A 16,097-nucleotide genomic window follows, 5' to 3' on the forward strand; every position below is an offset into this window, starting at 1 on the left:
TTATTTGCATTTGAGTTTTGAATCCAGCGACCAAATGAGGAAGGCACGAGAGGGGAAACGCTAGTTATGAGAAGTAGTTCTGAACAGCAGCGAGAGCAAGGCACGAGAAGGCACATTGGGTGAACTTTCAGTATCACAAGAACTCTGTGTTGTAGCTGTGATTCAGCCTGGCTGAATAATTGTTTGCTCTCACTTACCTGCGAGATAAAGAACCGTTCAACTTGGTCTCAGTTGAGTTTCAGTTCTCCTAGGAAAGTCATCGCCTGCTATTTTTCCTAAGAAATGGACCCTGGCATGGACTTTCGGAAATGTCGACTTTCCTGCTTCCTGCTCTTTGTTTGGTCTTTTAGTAAGTACCTTAGATTTACAATGAGAGTTTATTGTAAGGCTGCTTTAAACGCATCGTAATTTTATTATCATAAAGTGTCTTATTTTATGTGCAATTCAACATGTAAAGATAATATCGTTTCTTTCTCAGAATTATACATGACCCTAAAGGAAAAATGCTGTGGCTAAAGGGGGATTCAGTGGCTATGATGCTGAGCTTGCTGATTAGAAGGTCAGCAGCTCAAAGGTTTGGATGCCTAGCGCCTTGTAATAGAGCGAGCTCCTGTTACTTGTCCCAGCTTCTGCCAACCTAGCAGTTCGAAAGCACGTAAAAAATGCAAGTAGAAAAATAGGAACCACCTTTGGTGGGAAGGTAACAGCGTTCCACACACCTTGGGCATGTAGTCATGCCGGCCACATGACCACGGAGACGTCTTCGGACAGCGCTGGCTCTTTAGCTTTGAAATGGAGATGAGCATGTTTGCAGAATTTAAAAGAATTCTGGAGACGAGGTTCGGAGTAGAGTAATAAAATTCTTTATTATCAAAAAAAATCAAAGCTAATTTGAAAACGGTTTGCAAAGCGTGGTGGGTCTCACCCTGACTTCACCTGAGTCACAAAGGAGAGCCACACCCACAATGAAAGTGAGACAGCAGTTATACCCTCCCTAACTCCTCCTACTCCCATATCAGCTAGCCTGATAGGGGCGATCACAAACTAGTCAGCGACAGTAACGCCCTAACTATTACCTTATATAGAATTATGACATTTAACCAATCAACTTCTAACATTGTTTTTCTTTAACCAATTAAATGACTACAAAGTTCTCTTCTAAAACTCTCTCTTGGCTCCCCCTAGTGTTCATACAAAATATTAACTCTTTTTCAATTTCATTCCATCAATTCCCCCATCTCTTATATGGCAATTTTCTTAATATTTTCCCTTATTTCTTTCAACCTTTCTCTTTCTATTATTGTACTTTCCATAGGGAATGTATTCATACTTTCCAATAATTGGATCTGGTCCCCAATTTCTTTTAATACCATCATTGACTTTTCATGTTGCTGAGCTTGTATTATGCTTCCCACCGTGGAGGTGACAACATTTCTTATTATGGGAATTAAACATGGCAGCATCATTAATCCAATAAAAATTATACCAACCATGAACAATGCTTGTTTCCAATTTCTAAAAAGCCCCCCTAAAAAGCCCCCACCATCCAAATTGAATCCCCGCCATATCTGGTCAGGATTATGAGTTAATTGCCGCATCTCTGCAGTTAACTGCTTCACAACGGCCCCAGTTTCATCAATTTGTAAACAACAGTTAGATAGATTAAATTTTCCACATACACCCCCTTCCTTGGCTAACAAATAGTCCAATGCCAAACGGTTTTGATATACTGCGGTTCTTATTTTGTCTGTAGCAGTAGACAAAATATTAAAAGCTTTATCAATTCGTTGGCCAGCCAAATCTAATACTGCTTGGAGACGAATAATTCTATTTATCATATAAATGGGTGTACGGTACCCATAAGTTCCATCTTCTGCCCACGTTGCTTTACCATATGTACATATAATTCTTTCTGAGCTCCAAACATCACTATTTTCAAATTTCGTGTAATCACTACAAAGAAAGTTGGAAAAGACCGAGTTTGATTCTAACTCTCGTCTTCTCCTTCTCTGAGAGCCAACCTTTTCATATAGCGGGATCCCTAACACCTGTCGAGCTTTTATAGGCAACAGAAAAAATGATGGTTTTATCCACCCTAAAATACAAGAGCCAGACCAATTTTTAGGCAAGGTTTCATACGCTAATTTTCCACAAATCCAATACATAGCATTGGGTGCTCTCCACATATCATTAGTAGAGGAAGAATTCAAATAGCTCAAATTAGTCATATTAAAACGTAGGGGTTGAGTATTATTAGCCGGGGAAGACCAAATACTATAGTCAGGACTCCATGTTCCCAGACAAATTAAATTCCCAACATGAATAGATCCATTCCTAACAAAGCAATTTCTCCCTATCAGGTTGGTAGACAGAGTCCACACAATTCCAGTGAAGTCTTTTCTTGCTGTGACATTACCAGCATACGAAAGATTATTATATGTCACCGGATCAGCCTCCAGAGCTTCCCATGGCCATTGCTCTCCCATGTTAGTCCCTCCACAAACAAAACAGTTTTTAACAGTCAAGGTTTTAGCCACCTGCTCAGCCATTTCTATAAATAAATTGTTAGCCTTAGAATTTATTGGTAAGGGGTCATCTAATTTTTGTAGAGTATCATACACAGACCACCCAAGGGATTTTATTTCTCCATCTTTAATCCTCTCAACTTTAATAGTTAGATATGTCTCTGGATCCAACCCTTTTCCGTCAATTCCAAAACCATACGTCACCATGGGTGGGATATTACGGGATATTTCTAATTGGATAATATTTCCGACACCCCTTCGGAAGGAAGTTATATAAGGGCACCCCTTATAACCACCCCCTGTGTGACCACAAACACATTCCCATCCTGAGCACTGGATGGTACCTCCACAAGGGATCCAAACATTAGGATTACCATAATTCCAGTTGGTAACAGCTTCACACAAGTATTTATGATTAGTTTTATAACTATTAATCCAAGCCTGGTTTCCACAAGGCACTCCTCTCCCCCACTTAGTGGCAGTACATGCATCAAACACCAGAATTAGGGGTTGTTTCCCCTTCTGCAACTGTATAGTATAATTAAGGAAATACAGCTTACCCTCTCCCTCGGGACTCTTTCTAAAACCTGTCTTAGGCAAGCCTGCCCATAAAGTAACGTTAAGGCGAACTGGAGTGTTGGGATTATAACATATAGTTTTTCCTTTTAGAGTACACAAACTGTACATCGTTTTGTTGTGAAGGCAATCCATTTTAGTAGGTTTACATCCCTGGGGTGGATGCGTATGATATATTAAGGTGTTGATAGTCCGTTCACCCACCTTAGCCTTGGTAATGCAGGGTGAACAGTTCTCTGACTCAACCTTAGTTACAGCAGTTGGAACCCTTTTAGTTCGAGAAGGGCTTTTATTGTACCAACTGGGTTCCCATAATACTTTACACATCCCACTCCATCCTAATTGCATGTTTTGACTCTTATTATTATTATTACAGAGAAATTGTATATCTCCAGGGCTTTCTTCTGAAATTTTGCAGCTACTAGACCATAAAATTTTATCAATCCAATAACACCTTGGGTCTCCATTATCTAAATCTTTCTTAGTTGCATTTTTACATATTTCGAAAAGTCCCTTTCTCCACCCATCATTTTGATTCTCACATGACCAGGCCAATCCTCTCTTAGTTTGTTTTGCCATTACTTCTAATGTTAGATTGCATCCCTCATGTGTCATTTTCGAATATTGGAATTCTCCTTTCTGTAGTCCTCCTCCTTTTATACAAATGGTGTTTACAGGTGAGTTTATGAATTTCTTCGCATGATGGTGAAAACTTATCTCTCTTTTTGAGCGATTCTGTTTAGAGGGAGGTCCATAGAAATCCTCTACTATTCCCTCCTTATTTTGATATTCACATGCTCCCCACACCACCAAAAGTAACATACCCATCATTATTGTCATGCCTAGAAAATGCAACAAGAAATACTTGCAAGATGGTCGAGGAGCCCAATAGTCCCAAAATCCCGTTTCCTGGCCAAGTAACAGTCCTCTGGTGGAAGGGCATCGTGGTTTCATCTTCTTTAGGGCCCGGCGGCGTGATAATTGTCAGAAAAGGGATTATCAAGTGCTCTCTGTACTGTTGGGGTAATACGGAGGTCTGTGGTGAGAGCAGTTGAAGATAGACTCGGATAATAAAAATATTCCGCCAGGTATTGTTCAATCAATATAATGTCACAGGGGATCCGGCAGTGGATACAAAGTACACAGTCAATACAATGGGAACAGCAGCAAGCTTCACACGGACAAGAACAGAACCAGCACATTGGTCACAAGCCAAGAACTCACGGGCCTTTTCCTTTAGAAGAATTACTGCCTTTTCAACACCAACTTCAATGGCTCCTTCTGAAAGGCCTTCCAAGTTTCCGACTCCTCCAAGTTGGCTCTCTTCGCTCTGGTGTAGTGGGTCCAGCCTTTTTCTTCCGTCCGGATGGCAGTGTCTGTGGTCAGCAACACCAGGAATGGTCCATCCCACTTCGGCTTTAGGGAATCGTCCTTCCAAGTTTTTATCCACACCTGGTCTCCCACTTCAATGGAATGTACTTTGAAGCTCAAGGGAGGAGTCTGTATTAAATAGCCCGCTTTCCTGAAAGAGTCAAAAGTCTGGGACAGTATTTGCAAGTATTGTATCAATCCTTTGTCTTTACTAGGTAAATTCCCCATTCGTATCCCAGCATTCCTTAGTGGCATTCCAAATAACATTTCATAAGGTGAGACTCCCACATCCCTCCTGGGTTGTGTTCTTATTCTAAATAAGGCTATCGGCAATGCTTTTATCCAATTCACTCCTGTTTCCAAATACAATTTCGTCAACATTGTTTTAATCTTTCCATTCATATTTTCCACCTTCCCACTAGAGGGCGGATGCCATGGACTGTGTAAGTCCCATTTTATTCCCAATACGTTAGCCACTCCTTGAGTAATTTTCCCCGTGAAGTGTCTTCCCTGGTCACTATCAACTCTCTGAACAATCCCATATCTTGGTATAATATGTTCTAATAATAATCTAACAACAGTTCTAGCAGTTTCATCAAAACATGGGTAGGCTTCTACCCATCCTGTCAAATGATCTATAATAACTAACAAATATTTATATCTTCCCACTTGTGGCATTTCGGTGAAGTCTATTTGTATATTTTGGAAAGGATAGAGCGCTAAAGGCCTCCCTCCCTTTTGTTTTTCCCTTAATTGATTTCTATTTACCCTTTGACAAATTATTATTCCAATTTGGCTTTACCAGGGGATATTTAGTATCTCCTCTATCTTGATTCCCTCCCGCCACCACAGGGTTTTCTCTTTCCCACACTGCCATGGCGGCTACTCTGATTAAATTTCTCTCTTCGGGGCTAAACAAAATACCCATTATATTTTGTATTTCTTCCCAAGTATATATATTAGGTCCTAATAGCGAATCCAATTGATCGCTAGCTGTTAATGGATCCTCAATGAAGTTTTTCATTTCCTTTTTAAATGCCCGAACCTCTGTTGCCCTTAGCGGTTCGTGTACATATGTTATAATTGGGGCCCCTTGGGCATTTACTCCATTCGGGGTCTCTCTTAGAGGAAATTGCTTAACCTGTTCCTCTTCACCCAATTGGTTTATTAAATTCTTCCTTGCACTATCCAATTTGTCCTTTGAACATCCTGTTTTCTCATCAACCCCCGGAGAGTATGGCATTAAGGACGGGATGGGGGGTGTGTTGCAATTAGGAGTCCAAACTGGGTTCTCCCCTCCCTGTGGACTTAATACGGGCATCGGAGAACCAGGCCACTGCCCTGGGGTAAATTGGCTTATCCCTCCCTGCATTCCAGGATATAATGGGGGAGTTACTGCATTAGCCGGGTGTGGGGGATTTTGGATATGAACTGGATTATACGGAGGAGGAATATTTTTCAACAAATCCCTTTTTGGGGTTTCTTCCTCTTCTTCCTGCTCTCCGGGCTTCACCATCAGAATACGTTCTGATGGCCAAAGGTCCGGGTTCCAGAGCAGAGCATAATCTAACTCATTGTCCAAATGTTTACACTTTTTCTGTTTCACATAATCATATAGATTACGGCATTTAAAGAAATTCATAGAGCCGTCCCGCGGCCACTCAACATTATCATCTTGCCACCAAATAAAACAGCATAAATTTACCATATTTTCTTTAGTCAATCCTAATCTCAAAATTTCCCGATTATAAGGTGGGGACCCCCATCCAGCCAGCATTTGGCCCAATGGGCCATTCGGGTCAATTTTAAGCTTAGGATTCTTTCTAATTTTCTTTACACACTGTGTTCCTTTCTCAGCTGAACTTGTATTCCCCCCCATCTCTTATATGGGTAGGTAGCCCTCCCTTAAGTGTGTGCTTCTGTGTCCCTCCCAGCAGCTCTTTTCAATTCCACACGTCACCGTCTCCGGATATTTACAATATCCCCATCACTCACTCCGTCCTCAAAAGGACTTATGCCCAGCCCCACTGCCAGTTCTCACATTCACACACTCCCTGACCGCCCTGGGTCTCGTGCTCTGGTGTTTTCAAAACCAGTACTCACCAGGGTCCGCGCGCAGGAGTTATCCGGTCTGTCTTCAGGCTTTTTCTTATTTTATTCACTCCCCTCCTACTGTTCGTCTATGACACAATTTTTACGGGCTTCCAAAAGCTACGTAGTCCTCTGGGTGGTTCCCTTCCTCTCAAAAAAGGAAAGGGGTGCACCTGAGGGGAACCCCTCAGAGCCCCAACGCAGATTGGATCCCGGACGAGCCCCCAATTTGTTTGCAGAATTTAAAAGAATTCTGGAGACGAGGTTCGGAGTAGAGTAATAAAATTCTTTATTATCAAAAAAAATCAAAGCTAATTTGAAAACGGTTTGCAAAGCGTGGTGGGTCTCACCCTGACTTCACCTGAGTCACAAAGGAGAGCCACACCCACAATGAAAGTGAGACAGCAGTTATACCCTCCCTAACTCCTCCTACTCCCATATCAGCTAGCCTGATAGGGGCGGTCACAAACTAGTCAGCGACAGTAACGCCCTAACTATTACCTTATATAGAATTATGACATTTAACCAATCAACTTCTAACATTGTTTTTCTTTAACCAATTAAATGACTACAAAGTTCTCTTCTAAAACTCTCTCTTGGCTCCCCCTAGTGTTCATACAAAATATTAACTCTTTTTCAATTTCATTCCATCAAGCACACACCCCTAGAGTCGGGAACCACTAGCACATATGTGCAAGGGGAACCTTTACCTAAAGGAAAAAGGGGATGAGAACGGAAGAGGAAGTTATCAGTGGAGTGACATCTTTTCTGCTCATTAGGGGGATCGGATCTGGGCTACAAAAATCTAGATGGATGACAAGATGACAGATGGCAGCAAAGAGACACAGAAAACCTGAACCCGTATCATCCAGTGGTCTTGCATCTCAAATCTCATAGCCCTAGACTCGTACTTGAAGCAATTTTCTCCTTGTGCGGTTGAGTGTACAATCTTCAAGTGTTACTCGATGACCAAGGCCCGATAGCAGAATCTGAGAGGGTTTTCTCAGTTTTGCAGGCAAAGATAGCCTGACATTTATGTTCTCTGCCTGGTAATAAAACCCTTAAGGTAATGGTAAAGGTTTCCCTCGGACATATGTGCTAGTCGTTCCAAACTCAAGGGAGCGGTGTTCATCTCCGTTTCAAAGCTGAAGAGCCAGCGCTGTCCGAAGACGTCTCCGTGGTCATGTGGCCGGCAGGACTAAACGCTGAAGGCGCACGGAGCGCTGTTACCTTCCCACCAAAGGTGGTTCCTATTTTTCCACTTGCATTTTTACATGCTTTCGAACTGCTAGGTTGGCAGAAGTTGCGACAAGTAACGGGAGCTCACTCTGTCACGCGGCACTAGGGATTCCAACCGCTGAATGCCGACCTTTCTGATCGACAAGCTCAGCATCTTAGCCACTGAGCCACCACGTCCCTTTATACGGCTTTATAAAGTGCACAAAACATTGCAAGGAAATAGCAAAGCTATTCGTTCTATTTTGATTGAAATTAATAATAGCAGTTGCAGACTAGAACTTGCTATAGGTAGTCCTCACTTAATGACCACAATTGAGCCTGGGATTTCCACCATTATGGTCACTAAGCGGGTCACCACATGACCTGACTTGATTTTACAACCGTTTTCATGTGGTTGTTCAGCAAAATCCTGGGTGTGAATCAGAAAAAAAGAATAACAGTGTTGAATCAAATTGGAGGCCCCTGAATGGGCTTGATGATTTGAATTATTTTGGGGGGGTAGGTACAAATCCTGTTTGGGTGGTTGGTTTTCTCCAAACTGATTTCTCCAACTCAAATGAAAGCAAAATGTTGAACTAGGTCAATTTGATTTCCCGAATGGATGGAATCAGCTCTCAACAACAACATAACAGTTGTTGTTCGAATGACTCAGAATCAGAACTGGCCTATTGAATACAGTGGGAACGTTAAGAAAGGAAATTGCATACTAATATACGGGCGTGGTGGTTTAAGATCAAGCCATTAAGAAACTGAATGGAATAGTTTCTTGAAACTGGCACCTTAAGAAAGAAAGAACGAGTGAGGCACTAATTCAAGGCCCAAACTGGACAGTCTATATATGTGTGGTCCAGGGGTGGGTTTCAACCGGCTCACGGCGGTCCCTGCGAACCGGTTGGTCGGTGAACCCAGAAGTAAGTAACTTCCGGGAACGGTGACTGGCCCACCCGCCCGCCCGCGCTCCTTACCCGGTTTTGACGAGTTCTGCGCTTCCACGCATGCGCAGGACGCATACAGCGCCTGCGTGATCCTCCAGGAGCAGCTGGTGCATCGCACAGATGCTAGTACGCATGCGTGCGCCACGCGCGTGCACGAGGACGCCGCCAGCTCCGTTCCAACCGAACCAGTTGGAACGGGGCGAGAAACCCACCCCTGGTGTGGTAAAAAGAAGAGAAGGACTAGAGGGTGACATGATAGCAATCTTGAACGGCTGTCACAGAGAAAAGGGAGTCAACTTATTCTCCAAAGCTCCTGAAGGCAGGGCAGAAATTAATGAACGGGACGGAACAATTAATCCTTGTTAAAGAGAAATTCAACCTAGAATCAAGGAGAAATTTCCTGTCAATGAGAACAATTAATCAGTGGAACAACTTGCCTCCAGAAGTTATGGGTGACCCATCACTGGGGGGGGGCTTTTAAGGAGAGAGTGGACAGCCATCTGTCTACAATGGTGTAGGAATGTGATGGCGAACTTATAGCACAGAGCCCTCGCTGCGGGCATGCAAGCCGTTGCCCCTGCTTAGCTTCACCGTGCTTCAGTGGTGGGATTCAGCCAGTTCGCACCTATTCGGGAGAACCGGTTCTTAACTTTCTAAAAGGTTCAGAGAACCGGTTGTTGGAAGAAACTCCTTTTGTTTTTTCCCACTTTGCAGGGCTAATCCTGTAAGGAAGGCAGGAAGGAAACATTCTGGTGTTGTTTCTAGCCTCATCTTTATTGCCTTGCTTACAGAAACTGCCTCTCCGGTTAACCCTTATTACATTGTCACAGCTAAGGCGAAGCGCCCATCGACCTGAGTGACGTTGAGTTGACCACACCCACACAGTCACATGACCACTGAGCCACACCTACCCAGCTAGTCATTAGGACAGAGAACCGGTTGTTACATTATTTGAATCCCACCACTGCCGCCCGTGCACATGTGCCTCCCTACCGGCCACCCCATTTTCGAGTCTCTCTTGCGCATGCGGGAGGCGCATGCATATACGTGGCAGGGAGAGGAGTCTCACACATGCGCGGGGGTTGGGGCAAGCATGGGGGGGTGTTTCCCCACAGACACACATCCCATTTTTTGTCCCAGGAGGCTTCAGGGAGGCATGCTAGGCCCAAAATGGGGCACAGGCAGGGGGGGTTCATGCATGCATGCGTAGGGGAGCATGGGGGGGTTCACATGCATATGTGCAGGGGGTGGGGCATGGGAGAAGTGTCGCATGTGCGTTGCATTATGGCTTTCAGTAGAGGAGGACAAAATGGTGAGCCATCACTGGTGTAGGATCTCTTGGTTGGAATAGAAGACCTTCCATTTCCCTCCGGATCTCCAATTATGAAATCGGTTCTGATGCCTTCCAAGTTCCAAGCCTACTGTTCTATGCTCTAAACATTTCTTTTCCATTCCCCTCACAGACTGTGGGGTGTGTGTGGAGGTGACTGTGCCACCCGATCCTGTGATGGAGCAGAAAGGTTCACATGTGGAAATTCCTTGTCGCTATAAAACATCTGTGGGCAAAAGCTTTGCTTTGGAATGGAGGTTTGCCGGTGGCACCACAGCCCCTGATGCTGGGACACAGGTGAAAGAGAGGAAGGGCATCATTGCTTGGGAAACAAGAGGGTGGAGAAAGTACATAGGGAGGGCTAGGAAGAAGAAGGGAAGTCAACTCACCACATTTAACTTGAATTTTGGCTCTAAAATTAGCATTAGCGTAAAAACCAACAAGACTCCTTGTGGCCTCCAAATAATTGAGGATGGGAGAGAGAGATGCAAAAGATCCAAAACAAAGAAGCAGAAATAGCAATAGCAAAAGCACTTAGACTTATATACCACTCCACAATCCTCTCTGGGTGGTTTACTTGGTCAGCCTATTGCCCCCCCCAACAATTTGGGTCCTCATTTTATCGACCTCTGAAAGATGGAAGGCTGAGTCAACCTTGAGCCAGTCAGGATAGAACTCCTGACATTGGGCAGAGTTTATTTGCAATGCTGCATTCTAACCACTGGGCCACCAAATGTTTCCCATCCTCACTCCCAATCAATTAATTGGTTAAAATGTTCCAGATTTCTTGAAGATTGTGAGTTCCTCTCCATAAAAAACTAGGGTGAGAACATGCTAAAGAAGGGGTGGGGCTATGCACCCCCCTCAGCCACTTCATCATCAGCTCCATCACTTTCTTTGCAGATTTCAAGGCACCTCCAGATTGGGCTGCCAAAATTAGGGGGCAAAATTATTACATTTCAGCAGTGGGATTTGGGAATTTTAAAAAAACGAAGGGATGGGAGTGGAAACACTCTTGTTCCCACCCTTAACCCTTCCCTGGCCTTTTGGAAAATGGAACCAAATTATGCCATGGAAATTCAAGAGGAAAAAGCTGCCAATGGGGGAAGGTGGATCACTCCCATTTTTATTTTATAGATGCCTCCTGATAAATAAATCTAAAATTCACCCAGCCCAGTCCACCCTGAATCTCATGGGAATTTTTCACGTTGGGAAATATGACTAACTAGGATGACCTCAGAGTGATGGAAAAATATGGAGTAAACAACCACCTTTCCATTTCTCTCCAGATCTGCAATTATGAAATCTGTTCTGATAACAGCATACATTAAAAAAAAAAAGTACTCAGAGCATTTTGCAGATAAGGTACAAATCTTTTTTCATCCTCTCCTGCAGTGGAAGAAATTGTATGAAAAGAGAACAACGGATGTTGGCATAGTAAAGATATTTTAAGGAACACAGAGAGACTTTCAAATTACAGATAGTCCTTGACTTCCAATCACAATTGAGCCCCACATTTCTGTTGTTAAGTGAGACACTTGTTAAGTGAATTTTGCCCCATTTTACGACCTTTCTTGCCATAGTTGTTAAATGAATCACTGTGGTTGATAAGTTAGTGACCTGGTTGTTAAGTGAATCTGGCTTCCCCATTGGCTTTCCTTGTCAGAAGGTCGCAAAAGGGGGTCCCATGACTTTGGGACACAGTGACGGTCATAAATATGAACCAGTTGTCAAGCATCTGAATTTTGATCACATGACCATGGAGATGCCGGAAAGGTCATAACAGTGGAAAACGGTCATAAATCCCTTTTTTCAATCCCGTTGTAGCTTTGAACGGTCACTCAATGAACTGTTGTAAGTCCAGGACTACCTGTACGGAGTCTTTGAACAGGTAGCCCTGGTACAAAGGAAACCCTCCTGTCTCATTGCAGATTCTGTATTTTGCAAATAATATGCTCTACAAGCCAAGTGCGCAAGCTGACCGGCTCAGCCTCCTTCACGAACCTCCCACGCTGGGAGATGCTTCCATCCGATTGAACAATATCCGGGCATCGGATGCTGGCACTTACATCTGCGAAGTGAATAACCCGCCAGATTTCGATGGCACTGGTACTGGGCTTGTGAGTCTCGTCGTTTTAAGTAAGTCCCATTTTGAGTTGGTTGGCATGCACACACAATTGTAATTACATGCATAAAATGGACCAAGATTAGGGCTCGTCGGTTTGAGTTGCAAGCAGGTAAAATTATCTTGATCATTACCCAAAAGGTTTTATCCTGACTCTCATAAATACATGCATCTGTCAAAGTGGTTTGACAAATTCATTTATTTGTGGGAGACGGACATCCTGCTGGGGGGTGATGGGAATTAGAGTCCAACAGGCCTAGAAAGTTCTGCAACAGTCAATTCTCTATGGTTTTGTTCGTTAGAGGCTATGGCTATGGGCCTCTAATAGATGTGGAAGTCAGCTTATAAGGGAATGTGGGATATCCATAGCAACTGAGAAGGAGAGGGATGTCAGTCATGTCACAGACAAGGCCACCAGGTCAGGCAAGACTGAATAGCCTGCTGATCAAAGGTTGATGGTAGGCAGTAGTTCTATTTTTAAGAAGTTGTTTTTAATTTACATATGCAATAAAAATAGATTCAAAGAAAAAAATAGTAAATGTGAAACCAAAAAAGAAAGAAAAAAGGGAAAAAGGAGACAAAGGAAAAAGGAAATAATAAATGAAAAATAGCAGAAGACATGATGTTTGTGTGTATGTATATGCATATATACATATACACATACACATACACACATCATATACATATACATATACATATATACAACATAGAACATACAACACACACACACATACACACACACAAACATATATATATATATATATATATATATATATATATATATATATATATATATATATATATATATATATATATATTAGTTTTTTATCAGCACAAATACCACACACACACACACACACACACACACACACACACACACACACACACACACACACACACACATATATATATATATATATATATATATATATATATATATATATATATATATATATATATATTTCAAAGCTCCCTCTGTCTCTGAGATTGCATCATATTTCCCTTATTTCTATAATCTATTCTTTAAAGTCATTAAAACCATAAATCACAAAATTGTTTTTAATGTGAAAAGTCCCTGAGGAATTTCTAGTCATTGATGAATGCCAATAATAACCTTTCTCTAATTAAAGAAGTCATTTTGGTCATTTCAGCAAGTTCTGTCAATTTCACCCACCATTCCTCCCTGACGGAATTATCTTTCTATTTTCCTACATATAATAACCATCCTACGGCAATCATATATTGAAATAACCTCCCATGAATCTTTTCTAATTCTGTATCCATCGGTGCTAAAAGGAAAAGCTCTGGCTTCAATTAAGTAGTAATCTTTAAAATTGTCTCTATCAATATATTTATTTGCACTGTATTCAAAACAATGAGTGTTTTTACATGTCTACCAAGATAGTAACTAGTTCTAGAGCAGTGGTGTCAAACTTGTTTTCCTTGAGGGCCACATCAGGGGCGTGTTTGACCTTACGGAGCCATGGGGAGGGGGCGTGGCCAGGATGGACATGGCCAGCTTGACGTCACTCAGAATTCTGTTTTCTGCCGCAATGGCCTCCTGCCACCTTCTGCCAGTGAAAATAGAGACTAGAAGGGCCGTCCACAGCCTCCCTGAGTTCCGTTTTCACTGGCAGAGGGCTGTAGGAGGTTGTCGTGGCCAAAAACAGAGCCCGGGAGAGCCACACACAGTCCTTCTGAGCTCCATTTTCACTGTCAGAGGCACCGTGGGCCAGTCCTTTGCTGTATCCAGGGCAGGCCCATGGGCCGCATCTAAGCACCCATGGGCTTTGAGTTTGACACCCATGTCCTAAAGCCGTGATGGTGAACCTGTGGCATGTGAGCCCAAAGTGGCATGCAAAGCCATGTTGCCCAGCACACCTGGCCTTGCCTGTTTGTTTTCTGGGTTTCTGGCATGCATGTTTGCGCGACAATCAGTTGTCCTTCATGTGCATGACAGTGACGAAAAACCAGCTTGTGCATTCGCGCCAGCTAGCTGATCATTGGGCATGCTAGAACCCGGAAATTCAACTTTTTCGGAGTGTGGCCCCAACGAGTGGCACATGCGGGTGCAACTTCTTTGCATGGCCTTTTTGGCACGGCCTGTTCACCATCACAGTTCTAGAGCAGTGTTTCTCAACCTTGGTGACTTTAAGTCCTGTGGACTTCAACTCCCAGAATCCCCCAGCCAGCTATGCTGGCTGGGGGATTCTGGGAGTTGAAGTCCACAGGACTTAAAGTCACCAAGGTTGAGAAACACTGTTCTAGAGGATGCCAGAATTAAAGAGATGCCTGAGCCAAGGTCCTCAATCTTGGAGGCAAAAGATCTATACTACCCACATATTTTGACTTCCTTGAGTTCCTGGTACTGAATTCATCCTTTGTCATCAGTGCCACCATCTACACCGGTCTGTAAGGGCTCCACCTCTTCACCTATTGGATCAGATGTCACCTTCTCCTGCAGTTCTTCTGAAGGTGTGCCTGCCCCGATTTATTCCTGGACTCTGCTGGATTCTAAACAGCCATTTCCTGCTTCCAACATGGTGCAAAGTAGGTGAAGGGCAGTCTTCCTTGGTAAAGGTGATGCCAAAGCAGAAAGTAGGGTGACTGGGTGGATGGATGATTGTAAACCAAGGACACTGGTATAATTGCAAACAGGAGACAGATGGACTATCTTGTCAACTTGTTTTGTGTTTAACTAACATTGACCTGCTCTATGAGTATAGATACTGTTCTGAGTAGATATCACTTACTATGTAGCTCCGCATACCTGGAGAGCACATGGCTGGGGATAACCATTTTAAGGAAATGTGTTTGAAGGTTCCAGGTGTTTGATCAAAAGAAATAGGAGATATGGAGGTAGATGGCAGGGGTGGGTTCCTACCGGTTCTAACCTCTTCTATAGAAGAGGTTCCATAAATCTACTGTGCCACTTAGAACCGGTTCCAGCTCCCTCCCCCCACCCATCCGCACCACGCTTGCCCCACCCACCACTCATTGATTGGCTGGCTCACCAATCGCCCTGCCCACCTCCAAGAGTCCTATCTAAACCTTAAAGTCTTAAAGCTGTCAAGTTTGAACACCCCTGGATTTTTTTCCTAAAGGGTTAGGGGTGCAAGGGTCTTGTAACTTGACAGCTTTAAGACTTGTGTGCTTCAAATGCCAGAGTTTCTGAGCCAACATTTTGATTGCTAAGCAAGAGCGTTGTTAAGTGAGTTGCACCACATTTTATAAGTTGGCCATGCTCACCCAGTCACATGGCTGGCAAGCCACTCCCACCCGGTCACATGACTGGCAAGCCACTCCCACAAAGCAGGCCACACCTACAGAAGAGGTTCTAAAAAAATTTGAAACCCACCACTGGTTCAATTATGGGAGAACGTTATGGAATAATGTTCCCCGGAATAACACTATTAACATAGCGATCTTCTCCATACTGTTATTAAAGGGGAAATTATTCCACAAGAGAAAGGTCAATTAAGGAATTATTATTATTTCAGAATGTTGTAGTCCTTGGGTCTGTAGTTCCAACATAAAGCTGGAGAAAGCTGTTGTTCAAGTTGTGTTTTCAAATTGTTCTTCTCAAGATATTGAAGGACATTCTCAACAAAGGTTGGATTGGAATAACAACTTCCCTTCCTTGTATTTATCATGTCTTCTGACTTCAAGTGGGTGTTTGTGGAATTGCTCTACTATTCTTTTGCCCGTCGGTCCTACTTAATGTCTGTTACAGTCTGTAATGATTTGTTTTTTCCTTCTAGGGCTAGTAGGTCTTTTGTTAAGTGCATCTTAGGCAAACATCTTAAATAAACCAAAATACCAAGTAGCCGCAATGAAAACTTATTTTTTTAAAATGTTTTTGTCAGCGTTCCAAATATCATGCAGAATTAAATCGGAGTCCAAGG

The 16,097-nt window shown here is 43.1% G+C and overlaps 1 protein-coding gene across 3 annotated transcripts in view; it reads left to right on the top strand.

Moving 5' to 3' along the window:
• The first annotated feature begins 118 nt into the window (after nucleotides 1–118).
• Nucleotides 119–16,097, top strand: part of VSIG2 (V-set and immunoglobulin domain containing 2) — a 41,531-nt gene continuing 25,552 nt past the window's right edge. For 2 of the 3 annotated variants that reach the window (XM_087706323.1, XM_087706321.1), the window contains exons 1-4: nucleotides 119–349; nucleotides 10,201–10,364; nucleotides 11,999–12,206; nucleotides 14,584–14,742. In XM_087706323.1, the coding sequence (XP_087562449.1) occupies nucleotides 283–349; nucleotides 10,201–10,364; nucleotides 11,999–12,206; nucleotides 14,584–14,742 (598 nt within the window). In that variant the 5' untranslated portion in view covers nucleotides 119–282. The remainder of the gene's footprint in view (nucleotides 350–10,200; nucleotides 10,365–11,998; nucleotides 12,207–14,583; nucleotides 14,743–16,097) is intronic. The other variant, XM_087706320.1, reaches the window with a different exon arrangement.

This window comes from Thamnophis sirtalis, unplaced genomic scaffold (genome assembly GCF_051295495.1).
Source record: "Thamnophis sirtalis isolate CommonGarterSnake01/CBP01778 unplaced genomic scaffold, rThaSir2_p1.2 scaffold_2, whole genome shotgun sequence".
Classification (NCBI taxonomy): Eukaryota; Metazoa; Chordata; class Lepidosauria; order Squamata; family Natricidae; genus Thamnophis; species Thamnophis sirtalis.